Below are 19,198 nucleotides of genomic sequence, written 5' to 3' on the forward strand. Positions count from 1 at the left end.
AAAATAAATAAATGTTGAAAAAAAATTAAAAAAAAAATAAAATTAGGCTTAATTAGTATACAATAAAACTCACCATTTTAAGTGAATAATTTGATACATTTTGACAAATGTATGTCATTTTGTTGCTGCCATAATCACAATATAGTCCATTTTCATCATCCCCAGAAAGTCCATTTCCAGTCATCCCCTGTACCTCTTAGCAGTTAATCTGCTCTTATTCCTTTAGTCACTGACAACCACTGATCTGCTTTTTATCATTATACTTTTACTTCTTCTAGATTTTACACATATGGTGGCATAGTTATGTGGTCTTTGGTATCTGGCTTCTTTCATTTAGCATAGTGGTTTTGAGATTCATCCATGTTCTTGCTTGTATCAGTACATTACTTTTTATTTTTGAGTAGTATGCTGTTGTATTGGTAGACTATTAATTTTCTGTCAGTTGATGAACACTTGAATTTCTAGTTTTTGGCAGTTATGAATAAAGCTGCTTTGGACTTTTAGGTGTAGGTTTTTATGTAGTCATGTGTTTTAATTTTTCCGGGCAAATCCTTAAGGAGTAGAATTTCTGCATATATGGTAAGTACAGTATATGTTTAGTTTTATAATAAATTGCCAAACACTTTTCCCTTTGCATACCACCAGCAGTTTATGAGATTTTTAGTTGTTCCACATCCTCACCCATACTTGGTATTATCTGTTTGAATAAATTTAGCCATTTTAGTGGGTTTGTAATAGAATCATCATGTAATTTGCATTTCTCTAATGATAATGTTGAGCATCTTCTTTATGCTTATTTGGCCGTTTATAGATCTTTGGTGAAATGTCTGTTCAAATATTTTGTCTACTTAAAAATTTTCATACTATTGAATTGCAAGGGTTCATTTTATGTATTCTTGCTACAAGTCCTTTGTTAGGTATATGTTTTGCAAATAGTTTCTTTCAGTGTGGGGCCTGCCTTTTGATTTTCTTAACAGTGCTTTTTGAAGAGAAAAACTTTTTAATTTTGATGGAGTCTAATGTATCAATTTTTTGAGTCCTATTTAACAAATATTTGCCTAACCCAGGGTTGCTAAGAATTTTTCCTATGTTTTCCTCTAGAAATTTTTATAGTTTTAGCTCTTACATTTAGGTCTATGAACCAGTTTGAGTTGATTTTCGTAGATGGTATGAAATTAGGGTTGAAGTTCATTTTTTTCCCGTATGTATATCCAGTTGTTCCAGCACCCTTTGTTGAAGATTTTTCTTTCCCGTTAAACTGCCTTGGCACTTTAGTTAAATATTAATTGGCCATGTATGTGTGGGTCTGCTTCTGGACTTGCAGTTCTGTTCTGTTGATCTATCTTGATGCCAATACACATGTCTGGATTACTGTATTATAATAAGCCTTAAAGACACATAATGGAAATTCCTCAATTTTGTTTTCTGTCAAAATTGTCTTGCTATTTTCAGTCCTTTGCATTTTTTTAAAAAATGAAATTTATTGTCAAATTGGTTTCCATACAACACCCATTGCTCATCCCAACAGGTGCTCTCCTCAGTGCCCATCACCCACTTTCCCCTCCCTCCCACCCCCCCATCAACCCTCAGTTTATTCTCAGTTTTTAAGAATCTCTTCTGGTTTGGCTCCCTCCCTCTCTAACCTTTTTTTTTTTTTCTCCCTTCCCTTCCCCCATGGTCTTCTGTTAAGTTTCTCAGGATCCACATAAGAGTGAAAACATATGGTATCTGTCTTTCTCTGTGTGACTTATTTCACTTAGCATAACACTCTCCAGTTCCATCCACGTTGCTACAAAAGGCCATATTTCATTCTTTCTCCTTGCCAAGTAGTATTCCATTGTGTATTCCACAATTTCATTATTCATTCATTAGTTGATGGACATTTAGGCTCTTTCCATAATTTGGCTATTGTTGAAAGTGCTGCTATATACATTGGGGTACAAGTGCCCCTCTGCATCAGCACCTCTTATTCCTTGGGTAAATTCCTAGCAGTGCTGTTGCTGGGTCATAGGATAGATCTATTTTTAATTTTTTGAGGAACCTCCACACTGTTTTCCAGAGTGGCTGCCTCAGTTTGCATTCCCACCAACAGTGAGAGAGGGTTCCCGTTTCTCCACATCCTCTCCAGCATCTAATAGTCTCCTTATTTGTTCATTTTAGCCACACTGACTGGCGTGAGGTGATATCTCAGTGTGGTAGTCCTTTGCATTTCTATCCTGCAAATTTCTGATAAGGACTGAAAATTATTTTGTTGTTGTTGTTACCTGATTGGGATGATTTAATGATCTTGAGAGAGTGCTAGGAAGAACAGGTATTATCATTGCAATAGGACTCTGAGAATGAACTGTTGATTCATTGAAACCTTCTGAAGTTTTTAATTTTTTAAATTTAAAGTGATATAGGACATGTGAAACCACCAGGATAGTGATAAGAAGCAGCATGATTTAGTGGTTTAGTGGTTGAGTGTCAGACCGCTCTGGTTTGCATGTTTACTCTATCATTTCCTGGCACTGTGACGTTGGGCAAACTGTATTTAGCCTCTCTGTGCCTCCATTTCCTTTCTTGGCAAATGGGAATAACAAGAGTATTTTATAGAGTTGTTCTGAGATTAAATAAGATAATACATGTAAAGGGTTTCGCACTGTGCCTGTCACATAGAAAGTGCTCAGTGAATGTTAGCTACTGTTACTGCTCTGTTCACCTAGAGAGTAGAGCATTAGAAAACTTCACAATTTGGGGAGACTGGGTGGCTCATTTGGGTAAGTGTCGGACTCTTGATCTCCGCTCAGGTCATGGTCTAACAGTTCCGTGGGATCTTGCCCTCGTTGGGCTCTGCACCAACGCGGAGGAGGCTGCTTGGGATTCTTTCTCTCTCCCTGCTCCTCCCCGCTTGTGTGTGCATGCATGCTCTCTCTCTCAATAAATAAATAAATAAATAAACAAACAAACAAACTAAAAAAAAAAAAGCTTCACTATTTGATAAATTCACTTATAAGAACTATTTAGTCTACCCGTGTGCTCAAATCCTTCAGCTTGTTTCATTTATTTCAGTTTTACAAAGATAGTAGTAGTGCTATTTGGTTTATTTTCCAGTCCTTTGGTAGTTTTTCCAGCCCCACTTTTCACTGGTGAATTTGGTAATTTATGTACATAATTAAATTTGGATTTGTGCATTGGACCATGAATAGAAAAAAGAACAATTGTCTTTCAGTGGTATAAATCATTACTGTAAATTAAACAAAATAAAACAAGACAACAGCAGTTTTTTTCTTTGCCAGCATTTCGCTGGTTCATCAGGATTGTGAATTGGTGGTTTTTGAATACAAGCGAAAACCCATTAGTTTGATTTGATTTTGCCTATAGTTCTTTACTCGCTGCATAAGCAGGTCTGCTTCCTGGTTTATTTGACTAGTTCTCATTATTGATGTAGCAAAACAATTTGCTAGCGAACTCAGCAAGTCTCTTCCTTTTCTAAGTGTACTCACTTTCTAAATAGGGATAATAACAAAAAAAGAAGTTTTTTCCTTTTTATCAGCTGTTCAATTTTGTGTAGCTAAACACTGAAAATTTGTATGGTTTAATGAGAGCCAAAATAAGTCAGCCTAGTAAAATCCTCTAGAAGGGAACTACTTGGGGCAGGGGTAGGTAGAGCTGGATCACAATGTGCACTTAATTTTCAGTTGCAGAACTTTGCAGATGGGCTGTCCCTTCTGCACTTCCTTGATAATGCCGTTAATAAGTATTCTCATTGATGTTTTTCTTTTATGAATCTCTAAATTCATAAATTTAGAGTTTCATAAATTTATTGATGAGTGTGAGTGTGGCAGGGGGTGGTGGTGAATGACAGGTTCAGTTTTCAACGAATTTAAGATTCGTTTGGGACATTTTAGTGGGTATATTATGTTAGCAGTGGATATTCATAAATTTATTGATGAGTGTGAGTGTGGCAGGGGGTGGTGGTGAATGACAGGTTCAGTTTTCAACGAATTTAAGATTCGTTTGTGACATTTTAGTGGGTATATTATGTTAGCAGTGGATATTCAGGTCTGGAGCTCAGGAGAGAAAAATTTGGACTAGATTTCATTAGCATATGAGAGGCACGTGAAAGCCTTGGGAGTAGCTGGAATTATTCCAAAAATTATGTACAGTGAGAAGAGGAGACAGAAATGGACTGAAGACAGAATTCATGTGGTCTGTGCATGTGGTACCTCCATCCTTGGAATCAGTTTGTTTGTTTGTTTGTTTATTTATAAATTTTTTTTTATTTGAGAGAGAGTGCACTAACGGGAGGGGGCAAAGGGAGAGAGAATCTTAAGTAGACTCCTCGCTCAGTGCAGAGCCCCACTTGGGGCTTGATCCCATGACCCTGGGATCATGATCTGAGCTGAAATTAAGAGTAGGATGCTCAACTGAGTGGGCCACCCAGGAGCCCCTGGAATCCGTTCTTTTAAAGTACTTCTGTTATATATCAGCTCAGAGTAAAATAATATCTGGGTTTAAATTAGATTGTAAATAATGAATTACATAGACACATACTGCTCAGCACAGTTTAGCAAATATTTACTGAGGTCCCTTTATGTGCTTTACCTTTGCTAAGCACTGGAGATATAAGCATGTTTGCCCTCATGACTTTGTAGACTAGTATGAGAGAACAGTAAACACATACTCACACAAATAGTACATAATTGCAAATTGAAAATTCTGAGAAAGTAAGTACTAGGTACTATGTGAGCATTTTAAAAGAAGGACTTGATCTCTTATGGGTGGAGTCAGGGGTAGCTTCCCTGAGGAAGTGACATTTAATTCAACTAGCAATTATGGAGTACCCAGTATGTCCCTGTACTATTTAAACTGATATCTTATGACTAGACAGTAACTGGGTGAAAGAGTGTGGGATGGAGAAGGCAGGCTGTAAGTAGGGAGAACTTCATGTGCAAGTGTCCTGCGGTAGAAAGGGAGGAGCATGACTCCTTCCAGGAATTAAATATCTCAGAGATAACTTGTAGAAGGGAGAGCAGGGGAGAGAGGTCATTTCTTGGCTTTTTTTAACAACTATGGACAGATTTTGTTTTTTAGAGTAAAACTATTGAAAAGCTTCTGAGAAAATTTTAATGTTTTTTTCCCCCCCTTTTAAATTGATTAACTTTTTATTTAAAAAAAACAAACGGGCACCTCGATGGCTCATTCGGTTAAGGTTCCAAATGTTGGTATCAGCTCAGGTCATGATCTCCTGGTTTTGTGGGTTTGAGCCTCAGGTCAGGCTCTGTGCTGACAGTGTTGTGGAGCCAGCTTGAGATTCTCATTCTCTTTCTCTGCATCCGCCTTCCCATGCCCCCTCCATGCTGTTTCTGTCTCTCTCAAAATAAATAAATAAACTAAAAAATAAATAAATAAAACATATACTTTAGTGGAGAGAATATTTCTCAACATCTATTTTTTTCAGCAGTGTTTTATAGTTTTCATTGTATAAGTTTTTCACCTTCTTGGTTAAGTTAGTTCCTCAGTATTCTCTTTGATGCTATTATAATTGGGATTGTTTTCATAATTTTGTTTTTAGATTGTTCATCATTAGTTACAGAAATGCAACTGATTTTGTGTGTGTGTGTTGGCTTTGTGTCCTGCTACTTTGCTGAATTCCTTTATGAGTTCTAACAGTTTGTGTGTGTGTGTGTGTGTGTGTGTGTGTGTGTGTGTGTGTGGACTTAGTAGGGTTTTCTACATGTAAGATATCTGTGAACAGAGCTCATTTTACTTATAGTTTGGATTCCTTTTATTTATTTTTCTTGCCTAATTGCTCTCATTAGAATGTGTACTATGTTGAATGGAAGTGGTGAAAGTAGACATCCTTGCTGTAAGTAAAGCTTTTATCATTGAGTATGATGTTTGCCATGGGTTTTCATATAATGCTTTTATTACGTTGAGGTAGTTTCCTTCTGTTCTTAGTTTGATTGTTTTTCCCATGAAATGTGTTTTCTGAGTCAATTGAGATGAGCCTCTGGTTTGTTTTCCCTTCATTTGGTTTCACAGAATCTTGAGCCAGACTTAGGAATAGCTCCTGAAATTTGCTCACAGAAATTCTCTGATCTTGCTTCTCTGCATTTTTAGTCTTGCTTGCAGCTATCTTTGTTAATTAAATACTGTCATTTTGTAGTATTTTACTGTTTCATTACCTTCCATCTTATCTTTGCTCAAATTCTATTTTCTTTGCTTTCAAAGTCCCCAGTTTCTCATAACTCTGACCTCCACTGCTCCCCGAGGATACGTAATAACTTCCGGGGCTTTCTGATCATTGCCTCCTTTGGATACTTGGGGCAAGGAACGATATTATACTTATAATTCAGACACACTTGAATACTTCTACATTTTTAAAAGTTCTATACTTCTAGACTTGAGTTGTTTTAGACTTTTACACTTGAGGTTAGGGGTTGGGTATAGATAATATATGAATAGTAACTATAACTATGGTTGGGGATGATAATGATAATAGCAACCATTTCTTGAAGACTTGTCATGTATCAGCCCTGAACTGAGGAAAAAGGTAGGTAAAAGAGGTTGTCTCTGTTGAATTACAGTTTGTAATTTAGTTGTACAACTCCCTAAATTGGCCTTTAGTCAATCATTAACTGACTGATTTAAAGTTAACTTGTCTGAAAGTTACTCTTTTGGTAGCTAATATTATTTAAATGTAGACATTAGTTGTAATTAATCTGTTAATTTAACAAACACTGTAGTTTTTTAGGTTGCATGCTAGGGAATTAAAATTGAGTAAGATGGAGTCCCCATCCAAGGGAGTGTATTATCTATTAGGGTTAGAGTGAAAAAACTCTAATTACAGTTCAAAGTGAGAGGTATCCTGTGAGAGAATTAGCCTAGTTTTCAAGTTCTGAAACGTCTTGCATGGGAGAGGGTAGAAGAATATAAACTGAGGAAGTACCTAAATTCCTAATTGTAAGGAGGTAAAGCAGTTGGCCTTTACCTGGTAAACCAATGGCTGTTTGAGGCTTGAAACAAGAGCATAAGAGTTGTAGAAAGATGGAGGATGAACAGAGTGAGGGAGAACCTGTTACCAGGGAGCGGAGTAAGGATGCTACCATAATGGGTCAGCACAGAGAGAATTTTCAGTTAGATGTATAGTTCTGATCCCAGTTACAGTTTTGATGTGTGGGTTTTATCCACAAAACCAAGCAGTTTTTGGACACCAGCTTGTCGTCTTGCCATTCAACTCACTATGACACTATCTACCTGGAGATGGTGTCAGGTCCTACAGGTTAAGGGTTCAGTCCTTCAAGGCTGCCACCACCCCCCTCATGCCAATCACAAGTACATGTTGTCACCTGTATTTCTGGCCAATTGGCTATAGCTTGGAGGTTCCAACGACCCCTCTTTGGGTTTGATTAATTTGCTAGAGTGACTTACTGAACTCAGAAACATTTTACCTACTAGATTACCAGTTTATTCATAAAAGGATATAACTTAGGAACAGCCAGATGGAAGAGATGCATGGGGCAAGGTATGGGGAAGGAGAGTGCAGAGCTTCCATGCCCTCTTGGAGCATGACACTCTCCCTGACTCTCCATGTGTTCACCAACCTGGAAGCTCTCTATACCTCCCCCCGCCCCGCCCCTGCTTTTTAAGATTTTATTTGTAAGTAATCCCTATATACCCAGCATGGGGCTCAAACTCAAAATCCCAAGATCAAGAGTTGCACACTTTACTGACCGAGCCAGCCAAGTGCCTCCCTCTTTTTGAGAGGTTTGATTACAGAGGCATGATTGATTAAATATTTGGCCAGTGATGATTGAAGTCGATCTTTAGTTAACTCTCCCCTCCCCAGAGGTTAGAGTGTGGGACTGAAAGTTCCTACCCTCTAGTCACATGGTTGGCTCCACTGGCAGCTAGCCCCTATCCTCAGGTACTTTCCAAAAGTTACTTCTCTATTTTTAAAAACTTTTTCAGTTTATTTATTTTGAGAGAGAGCGGGAGCATAAGCGAGGGAGGGGCAGAGAGAGAGAGAGAGAAAGAGAATCTCAAGCAGGCTCTGCACAGTCAACACAGAGCTCAGTGAGGGGCTCAAACCCACGAACCATGAGATTATGACCTGAGCGGAAATCAAGAGTGGGATGCTCAACTGACTGAGCCACTCAGGCACCCAAGTCACTTCATTAATGTGACAAAAGACATCACAGCAAATTCCAAGGGTTTTAGGAGCTTTCTGCTAGGATTGGGGACAAAATCAGGACAAAAACCAAGTATAAATGTATTTCTTATTGTAAATCACAATGTCACAGCTATCATCCTTAGGCACTGAGGTCAAAGGTGAAGATGGGGGGGTTGCAGTATCACACTTCTTCAAAAGAAATTCTTTGGTGGGGTAGGTTATGGTTGGGGAGCTGCACATGTGTATTTTGTCAAGCTCTCACTCTTGATTCTTAAAGCTAGCCTGCATTTAGAATTAATTTTTCCAGGGAATGATACTATGGGACTGTGGAAATTGCATTCAGCTTCAGACTCTGGGGACTTGTGTTTAAATCCTTATTCTGACATTTACCTTATATGTGATCTTATCAAATTATGTAAGTCCCTCCCCCCCACCCTGCTTTTCAAGATCCAATTGACATTAACATGTGGATAAGGGCACTGAAATATGACTAAAGCCAGTAGTTTCTAATGTAAATTTTTTTAATTTAAAAAATTTGATTAAAATTTAAAATTAACAAGTCTTTAGAGTTTAAGCATTTATTAGATTTCAGATATTTTAATTATCATAAAAAACCATAAGACAGGAGCAATATGGAATAAATTTTTAAATTTTTAAAAATTAAATGATTTGGGGAGCACCTGGCTGGCTCAGTAGGAAGAGCCTGCGACTCTTGATGTTGTGGTCGTGAGTTCAAGCCCCATATGGGGTGTAGAGATAACTTAAATAAATAAAACTTTTAAAAAATTAAATAATTTGGTGTATACTGTAACCTAGTGCAGTGTTTTTGTATTCTTTCCAGAAGTGGGTAGAATGTAGTAGGATCCAAATTTGAATGTTATTAAACATTTGGGTTTTATTTTATTTTGAGGGGATTATTTTAAATATAAAGGTCCATAGTATTTTAAAACTGGAAGGAACTTTGGAGATTATTTCATTCGATTCTCTTATTTTTTCATATGTGCTCTGGGGAGTAAGCATTTTTGCCCAAGGCCGTTTCTTGGCTAGTAGCATCTTAATTTCCTAATTCCATTCTAATATATATTGAATCATGCGTGTCTTGTTTGTAGCTAAGGTAGGAGGTTGATAAACTGGCTTGTGACTTTCTAAGATTTGAAAATGTTGGTTGATTGAATACAAAGATATAAACTTTGTGAACCTACTATATACTTTCTTGGAGTTTCAGGGAAAATGAAAAAATTAAATCAGTTATCACTTACTGCACCTTGCCCCAATTGGACAGTTTTTTGTAATAAAACTACATCAGAAAGTTGATTAAATAAACAATTTTGCTTTGTTTTTGAACAATTGTAGGACATCAACACTGGAGATTCTATAGCTAAGTAGGTAATATGGTTTCAAAACAGATGATTGGAAACTAGCTTTTATAGTTTTTGAAGTTTTATAGTTTTCAAATACTATAGTTAGTATTTGAAGAAATGCTAACTTTATATTTTGTGTAAGTGAAGGAGAAATTTAATGTATTCTAATTTTTCACGTTTAGAGAGGATCTTTGGGTTGTAGCTGATGTGAATGGCTTGAATAGCTTGAAAAATGGAGACATCCCAGTGGATATTAGTTTATTATTAGTGGTTTAGCACTGAAGGAACCAGAATTTGTAATTTGAACACCCTTGATGAATTGTTTTTTTATCTTTTTATTTGCCTACAACATAATGTATTAAAAAACGAACTAGGTAGAATTTATCCAGTACTTCAAAAGTTTTATTGAAAGTGTTTAGTCTGCTGCAGTATTTTGTTGTTTAAACCTTTCTCCATTGATCAGAATTGTTCATAAGGCATCATCCCCTTGTCTTTGTCAAATCTTGCTCTGATGATTCATTTTTCTGTTTTACAGAATACATCATCAGAATATACCCGGAAGTTATGTTTCTCTTATTTATGTGTAATACATATGCAGAATGACAAATTGTAAGTAAAACTATCACAGTGTCTGAGGTAGCATGCTGATGAATATATCAGCTTTACGGTATTTGTCCTATAACTGCAGATTTCTGTATGCATGAGAAAGGATAAACGCTATTAAACCTATGTTATTTGATTTTTGTTTTCCAAACCTGTGTTACTGTTAGAACAAGATAGATAAAATCAATCCTTAAAAAAAAAAAGAAATTTTTAGGATTTTTTTTGTTAAAATGCTTTTTGTGAAAACAAGCCTATTAAAAATTAAAACAGTAATGGGACAGTGATGATAAATTTTGATTATATTATAATTGAAAACAGTATGATCATACAAGCTTTTTTGTTTTTCCTTTTTTTGAGAAAAATTTAAGACTGAAGAGAAGTACAAGAATAAAAAAGGACTCTTCTTTGTTTTCTGCCATCATTTAACAATGTTAAAATTTTGTCATGTTTATGTGATCAATTTAAAAATAAGAGAATGGAAACATAAATAAAGTTAATGTCCTGTTGGACACCTGCCATCCCCCCTAGGCAATCGCTGTCATGAGTTTGGGGGGGGGGGTCTGTCCTTCTAATCTTTAAAAAAAAAACTTTTATATACATCTCCACATATATCTATAACCAATATTTGGTAGAGATAGCAATAAGGAACAAAATAATAATGATTATAATAGCAGTTTACATTTATTGAGTGTATACTATGTTTCAGGCAGTGATTCTAAGAACTCTGTATGCGTGATAACCATAGAGGGTTCTCTTTATTATCCTATAATTTACAGAAAGCACTTGGAGCTTTGGAGAAATTAAGGAACTTGGCCTTGGTCAATAGCCAGTAAATGATAACAGCCTAGATTCAAACCTAGAACTTGGCGTTGGTTAATAGCCAGTAAGTAATGTAGACTAGATTCAAACTTAGCCAGCCTGGCTGACTTTGATGCTTTTACTTTCCAATTTTTTTTTAACGTTTACTTACTTATTTTGGGAGAGAGCGAGAGCATGTGTGAGTAAGCAGGGAAGGGGCAGAGACAGAGGGAGAGAGAGAATCTCAAGCAGGTTCCATGCTATCAGCACAAGCCCAGTGCAGGGCTCGATTTCACGAACCAAACCATGAGATCATGACCTGAGCCAATATCAAGAGTCAGATGCTTAACCAACTGAGCCACCCAGGTGCCCCCCTTTTTAATTAATTCATTTTATTTTTTAAGTAATCTCTACACCTGACATGGGGCTTGAATTTAACAACCCCGAGTTTAAGAGTCTCACATTCTACATACTGAGCAGCCAGTGCCCCTGATGCTTTACTGTTAACTTATGCAGTACAGCTCCTCTAGTGTTGTTTTTTGTGTTCCTTAAACACTAAGTCTTGTTTTGATAATTAGAAAATTATGTTATTTTTGTTGAATTGCATGTGTTAACTTTTTTATGGTATAAAGTTTATACTTTGGCATCATTTGAATATACAACATTTTAGTTATCTCTTCCCTATTGATGAATGTTTTGGTTTTTCCCTATTATAATGAGAGTGTATTGAAAATCCTTAAACATGGGGCCTTGTACACATTGGGATGTAGTGTATGTGCATTCATTAGGATTAAAACCTTTATCATATGCCAACATTTATCATGTACTAATTTTTTGTATATACTTGGATCTCCTGGACTCTCAGTTCTTTTCTTTTGATATTTTCTAATGTAATATGTCTGTTCATGTGTAAGAACTACATTTGGTTATTCTAGCATTATAATTTTTTAATTTATTTTTAATGTTGGTTTATTTTGAGAGAGAGAACGTGAGCAAGGAGGGGAGCGGGGAGTGACACAGAGAATCCCAAGCAGGCTTCATGCTGTCAGTGCAGAACATGATGCAGGGCTTGAACTCACAAACTGAGGTCGTGACCTGAGCTGAAATCAAGAGTTGAATGCTTAACTGATTGAGCCACTCAGGTGCTCCCGAAATGTCTATTTTCTGAAAATTAATATATAAATTCAGTGTAATTCAAATGAGAACATTAGTAATGTGTTGAGGGAGGTAGCATGTGACTGAATATAATTTTAAAGGTTAGGGACTTGTCTTACCATCCATCAAAACAGTTACAAAGCCACTGTAATAAAGTCGCTGTTGGCCTAAGAATGAACAAGTGGACCAGAGTAGAGAATCCAGAAATAGATTGTATTAATGGGAAAAGAGTGAATTATTTTGTTGTTTAGATCTTCTGTTTCTTTATTTTTGTCCACTTGATCCATCTGTACTGAGAGTGGTATATTAAAGTCTCCCATCATTAGTGTGGTTCTGTTTCATTGCATTTCCTGTTTTTGTTTTTGCTTTACAAAAGCTGTTGCTGTGCTATTTGGTTGGTTTCAAAATATGTGATGTCAGTCTAATTCTTCTGCCTTTTACTGTATTTACTTTTTAAAGTAATCTCTACATCCAACATGGGGCTTACCCTGACATCAAGAGTCACATGCTCTACCGCCTGAGTCAGCCAGACACCCCTAATTCTTTTGCCTTTTAAAGTTATTGAATCTTTTTGCCTGGAGATCTTGAGGATTATTTATCTTTATCTTTGAAATCTAATAGTTTAACTAGGTTAATGTCCTAAAACTGATTGTTCTGGGATAATTTTCCCAGGTAATTGTGAGCCCTTATTGTGTTGATTGAAATTCTTTGTTTCTGGTGAGATTTCTTGGCTTGTAGCTTTAAAACCAGCTTGCACACACTCTCTTTTTTAAACTTCTTCAGGTAGTTAATAGTACAGCTGTCCTCCTTTGCCTGTCTTCTGTTTCTGCTAATTTCTCTCTGACTCTTTATTTTCTTTTATGTCATTTTATTTATTTATTTGTTTATTTTGAGAGAGCACAAGTCGGGGAGGGGCAGAGAGAGAGAGGGAAAGAGAGAATCCCAAGCAGGCTTCAGGCTGTCAGTGCAGAGCCTAATGCAGGGCTTGAACTCACAAACTTGAGATCATGACCTGAGATGAAATCAAGAGTTAGATGCTCAACCAGTTGAGCCACCCAGGTGCCCCTCTTTTATGATTTCCTTTCTTTCCCTTCCTTCCCTTGTGTTCTCTTTTCTTTCCTTTTTTTTAAACCTTTTTTTGTTAGTCTGTTCTTGCTTTGTTTTTAAATTTCCAATTCAGTTTTTTTTGTACCTTCGTATGTTTCAGTGTGTTTAATTTTGTTTAGATTATTAACTTGTATTTTTTTTGTTTGTTTTTTTGTTGTCTGAAAGATTTCTATCAGTTATATGTGAAATTTTCTTTCTTGATTTTCTACAGTAGCTTTGTATGGACTTTTCTCTTGTTCATTTTTATGGTATTGGGTATTTTATAATATTCTTAATTTAATGTCACCCTCTTCTGTTAATATAGCAAAGTCCAAGTACTTTAGAGGGGTTTTTTGGTTGGTTTGTTTGAGTGAAGTTTTGTTATGTTGACAATTTTATGGTTGTCCTCTCTCTCAGAACCGTAAACATTTCCTCCTTTTTTCTTTTACCCTTCACCCAGTTGCCAAAAAGATGATTCTCTTCTTCCTGTTTGTCTTTTTTTCCCTCCCCTCTGCTTTTCCAGGAATGCTCGTTTAAATTACCCGTCTTTTTAAAATTGTACCTGCTCATTTAAATCCCGTCTCTTTAAATTAAATCAGTTCCTGTAGTCTGTGATTTGTCTGGACACATTTGTAGTGTTTTCAGATTTAGTGTGGATATAACTTCTTTGGCGGTCATTCCAAATCACCTGTGGGCCCTTTACTGTACTTCCTTTTTTGTCTTTTGTACAGTTTTTCTTAGTCTGCTTTTGCTTCCACAAAACCTAAAAGTAACAGTGTGTACACTGAGATTGGTGATTTTTCTGTTTTATTCACAGTTACTTTGCAGTTTGCTTCTTCAAATTCTGTATCTTCAAATTATGCTGTGTATGTGGTTTTGTGTAGAATAGAATTTTTCCTTCTTATTGTTATGGAAAGAAATTTGGGGAAATACTCATTCAGCTTGCATTGGCCTCAGCCATCTTGGAAGTCCTGGATTACTTAAATTGTGGTGGTATAACTGGCCATACACCTGGAAACAGTAAACTTGGAACCACTTTAACATGTAGAGCTTGTTACAGTTCCAAATGAATGCAGAGTTTATTTAAATTCCATGTGGATTAAAGACCGGTGTAAAAACAACAAAAATACCTCAAGAAAGTCCAGGTGAATACATAATCCAGAATTCATGTGTAATCTGGGTATGAGTGTGTGTGGGTACTCTTTTAACTGAAGATGGAAAGCAAGAGCTATAAAAGAGATGTATGTGTATGTAAAAAGATTTAGAAGAAATACTTGTATTTTGAGGACATTGATAGAATACAGAAACCTTTTACAAGTTGACAAGATAACCCGATAGAAAAATACGTGACTAGAAGGACACGAACAAACATTTCCCAGAAGAGTGTAGTGAAATGATCAATAAACATAAGCTGTTCAGATTTATTAGTAATCAGGGAAATTGAAGTTAGAGCAACAACATATCCCTTTATAGCTATCAAACTAGCAAAATTAAAAAGAACAGAATTACCTATGGGTTGCAGGGATGAAGGTAAATAAGGTGCTTTTATATCCTCTGCACAATGTTTAATAAATAATTACCAAATGAAGTGGGAGGAGGCTTATGTTCCCCCCCCCCCCCTTCCTAAGTACATACTTTGAGTATATAATGAAGATAATTAAGCATAGTAATCATAAGCTTGAGAAGGGAAGTATCATCAGATTTTATATTTAGAATTTAACAGGGCATACTGAGAAATAAGAAACTCCTTTAGATGGCCTAGGATCTCTATAACATGAGCTTTTTCTTGAAGATTTACCTATATCATGAAAATGAAATGCCCTTCAGTATTTGAGGATGTTCTACCAACTTGCCCTTCAGTATTTGAGGATGTTCTTCTACTACCAACTGTAATGACTTCCTTTTTGCAGACTTAGTCTCCACCTTCCCTGCAGTAATTTATGATGAAAATTGCAAACATAAGTAATCTCTACACGCAATGTGGGATTAGAACCCACAACCCTAAGAATGAGAGTCCTGTGTTCCACCGACTGAGCCAGCCAGTGTCCCTAAAGATTTTTTAAAGTAATCTCTAAACCCAAGGTAGAATGTGAATTTACAACCCTGAGATCAAGAGTCGCATGCTGTACCAACTGAGCCAGCCAGGTGCTCCCCACAGTTGAAAGATTTTGAAATGAACAGACATATACTTGCCACTGAGATTCTGCCATTACTAATTTACTATTTTTGTTTTATCACATACCTATCATATATATATAGATATGTATAAAGATATATATATATAAAGATATACATCAGTGCATCTCAATTTTTGATGCATTTCAAAATAAATTATATCAGTATACTTGCCCCCTAAATATACTTCAGTATGCATATCAACTAGAATTCATTGTTTATTGAGATAAAATTCACATTCAGTGAAATGTAAAAATCTTAAATGTATGTTTACTGAGCTTTGATAAATGGATATGCTTGGGTAATCCAATATTCACCTCAGGAAGCTCCTTCATGCTCCTTCCTAGTTTATTCATGTCTTTACCTTCTAGGGGTAACCATATTTTTATTTAAGTCTGTTTTACGGACATATGTTTTCTTTTAGGTAAATCCCTAGGAAAGAAATTGTTGGGTCATCGAGTAGGGATATTTTTAGTTTTATAAGAAACTATCAGTGGTTGTCTGAAGTGGTTGTTCCATTTTACACTCCTGCAAACGATTTGTGAGAGTTTTGGTTACTCTACATCCATGCTAACGGTTAGTCTTATGAATTTCAGCCATGCTTAAGGATGTGTAATAGTATCTCCTTTGGATGTGTTTTTAACTTGCATTTTTCTGATAATGATTTTGAGCACTTCTCTCGTGCTTATCAGCCATTCATAAATCTTCTATGAAGTTGTGTTCAGTCTTTTGGCCTTTTTAAAAATTAAATTGTCTTTTTATTTTTGAGTTGTAGGAGTTCTTTATGTATCTTGGATGCCCGTCCTTTGTGGGATGTATGTTTTGTGAATACTTTATCTCATAGGACTTAGTTTTTAAGTACTTTTTTTCCCTACAAATACTCACGGAGCACTTACTATGTGTTGGAATATGGTAGTAAACAAAATACACAAAAAACATTTTTACCCTTTTGGAGTCACTGTGGTTCCTCTGTACAGTGAGAGAGACTGGTAAGAAGGCTCCTTCAATGATCCAAGAGATGATAGCTTGGGGCAGGTTTTAGTAAGGGAGTGGCTGTTTGGATTCTTGGAGGTACTCGTAAGTAGTGCTGACTGATTTGTTGTGTAAGAGAGGGAGGAATCAGTGGTGACTCCCAAGATTTTTGGCCAGAGGAGCAGAAGGATAGAGTTGCCATTTATGAGATAAGGAAGTTTATAGGAGGAATGGGTTTGGGTGGGCATGGCGGTAGTGGTGGATTAGGAATTCGGTTTTAAATATGTTGAGATGCCTATAGATATCTATATGGAGTGATGATGTGAGGAATTGTATATATGAATTTGGAGTTCAGGGGAGAGTTCTGGGTTGGAGATAGGAATTTGGGGGTCATGAGCATGTAGAACCCACTGTTATACTGACAGTGGGGCCAGAACTTGAAGAGAAGAGGCACACAAATCACTAATTTTTAATAATAAACTTTATTTTGGGGTAATTTTAGGTTTACACAAAAGTTGCAAAGATTGTGCAGGGTTCTCCTATGCCCTTTACCCATTTTCCCTTAATATCAGCATCTTAGATAACTATAGTACACTTATCAAAGCTAAAATACTAACATTGGTACATTGCTATTAATTCCAGTTCAGACTTTGTCTCACCAGTTTGAAATCACTAATTGTAATGTAAGATGGAAGTTCAGAAACATTTTATGAATCAATTGTGTAAGTTTTTGACTGCTTTTTCATCTCCCTTTATAGAACTAATGGCTGAAGAGTAAACCAACATGGCAACTATGGTTCCACCAGTGAAACTGAAATGGCTTGAACACCTGAACAGCTCCTGGATTACAGAGGATAGTGAATCTATTGCTACAAGAGAGGGAGTTGCTGTTCTGTATTCTAAACTGGTCAGCAATAAAGAAGTAGTACCTTTGCCCCAACAAGTTTTGTGCCTCAAAGGACCACAGTTGCCAGACTTTGAACGTGAGTCTCTTTCAAGTGATGAGCAGGACCACTATTTGGATGCCCTTCTTAGCAGCCAGCTAGCACTAGCGAAGATGGTATGTTCAGATTCCCCATTTGCTGGGGCACTTCGAAAACGACTGCTTGTACTCCAGCGTGTCTTTTATGCACTTTCTAATAAATACCATGACAAAGGCAAAGTGAAACAGCAGCAGCATTCTCCGGAGAGCAGCTCTGGTTCAGCAGATGTCCATTCTGTTAGTGAACGTCCCCGGTCAAGCACTGATGCACTTATAGAAATGGGTGTCCGAACTGGTCTAAGTTTATTATTTGCACTTCTAAGACAAAGTTGGATGATGCCTGTGTCAGGACCTGGTCTTAGTCTTTGCAACGACGTTATTCATACTGCAATTGAAGTTGTCAGCTCTTTGCCACCATTATCTTTAGCAAATGAAAGCAAGATTCCTCCAATGGGTTTGGACTGCTTATCACAAGTGACAACATTTCTTAAAGGAGTAACTATTCCCAATTCTGGGGCAGACACTTTAGGTCGCAGATTAGCTTCTGAGTTGCTACTTGGTTTAGCAGCTCAGCGAGGCTCTTTGCGGTACCTTCTTGAATGGATAGAAATGGCTTTGGGGGCTTCAGCGGTTGTAAATTCCATGGAGAAAAGCAAACTACTATCAAGCCAGGAAGGAATGATCAGCTTTGACTGCTTTATGACTATATTAATGCAGATGAGGCGTTCTTTGGTATGTACTATAAATCTGCCTTCAATTTAATCTGTAATAAACCATCTCATTCCTTTTTTGACTTCTTTTATTTACTGCTCCCCAATACCTGCAATTAAGGAAGAAGAGTTAGCCTTTGTTGAGTACCTGCTAACAACAGGGTGCTTTGGATGCATCCTGTGATTCAATTATCATGATAATCATGAGGTAGATATAATTTATCCTTATTTTAAGGAAGAAGAAACTGTGACAGTTACCTAAATTTACACGTTTGGCAAAAAGAACTAGAAGTGAAACATATACTGATTAAGTACTTACGGGGCAGACACTTCATTATTTCTTACTCTAAGTCTGTCTTTGCAGACCATGTATTGTATTTATGTTAAGTTTATTCATTTTTTTTTTCCTGTGAAGGCCTACCTTAAAGTAGATATAAAATAGAATAAGTTTACATTATTGTTGGATTTCCAGTTTTCTCTTCACTTTACCTCTTTCATTCCTGGATAAAATGTCAAATACACCTAGTCAGAAGGGGCCTCCCTCCATAACTTCCAAGTTTATACCCTATGATATAGCTCCTTATTGTAATGAGGGCACCTTGGAAAACTAGATTGCTTTTGACAGAAATCTGGATCTGTTCTGGGGAAGAATCTTGTATATTTGATTTAGTTTGGCTCTCCTAACATCACCAGAGACCTATATTAGATTGAATTTAATTTAATTTCAGATTGGCTTTAGAGGGAAGGAAGGGTTATTTAGTTGAATTTTATGTTTATTATTCCTTCCTGCACAGTAAGTGATAAGAGTCTGATGCTCTTGGTCTTCAGAACTCACGTTTCTTACACTTTACAGTGTTGTCTGAGAATTTGGAAAATTGGTATATCCACTCCTTGTACACTGGACCCCAACTTGACCTGATCCTCCCTGCCTTAAGTTTCTCTACCCCTGAACAACTGGGACAAAAGTCACCACCCAAGTTAGAAGTGAAAGAGAGAGACACATAACCATTAACTGAGTATCTGATGTAAGGCCTAACAAAAATAAGTTCAATCCATAAATTTTATTTACTTGTGTGATTCTTAACCTTCAGTGATAACACATGTGTAGTAATTGTTTGAATGGGAGTCCACAAGATATTCATGACCTTATATTTAAATAGAGAGTAGGGAAAAAATGTCATTGTATATCTCTGAATTC

General features: G+C 36.5%; 1 protein-coding gene across 11 annotated transcripts in view; it reads left to right on the forward strand.

The window, feature by feature from the left end:
* The window catches only part of HERC1 (HECT and RLD domain containing E3 ubiquitin protein ligase family member 1), a 194,690-nt gene that overhangs the window by 27,097 nt on the left and 148,395 nt on the right, over positions 1-19,198 (forward strand). For 10 of the 11 annotated variants that reach the window (XM_030317961.1, XM_030317966.1, XM_030317965.1 and 7 more), the window contains exon 2: positions 17,067-18,022. In XM_030317961.1, coding sequence (XP_030173821.1) covers positions 17,093-18,022 — 930 coding nt within the window. In that variant the 5' untranslated portion in view covers positions 17,067-17,092. Of the gene's footprint in view, positions 1-10,046; positions 10,129-17,066; positions 18,023-19,198 lie in introns of those variants that run through there. The other variant, XM_030317962.2, reaches the window with a different exon arrangement.

This window comes from Lynx canadensis, chromosome B3, assembly GCF_007474595.2.
Source record: "Lynx canadensis isolate LIC74 chromosome B3, mLynCan4.pri.v2, whole genome shotgun sequence".
Classification (NCBI taxonomy): Eukaryota; Metazoa; Chordata; class Mammalia; order Carnivora; family Felidae; genus Lynx; species Lynx canadensis.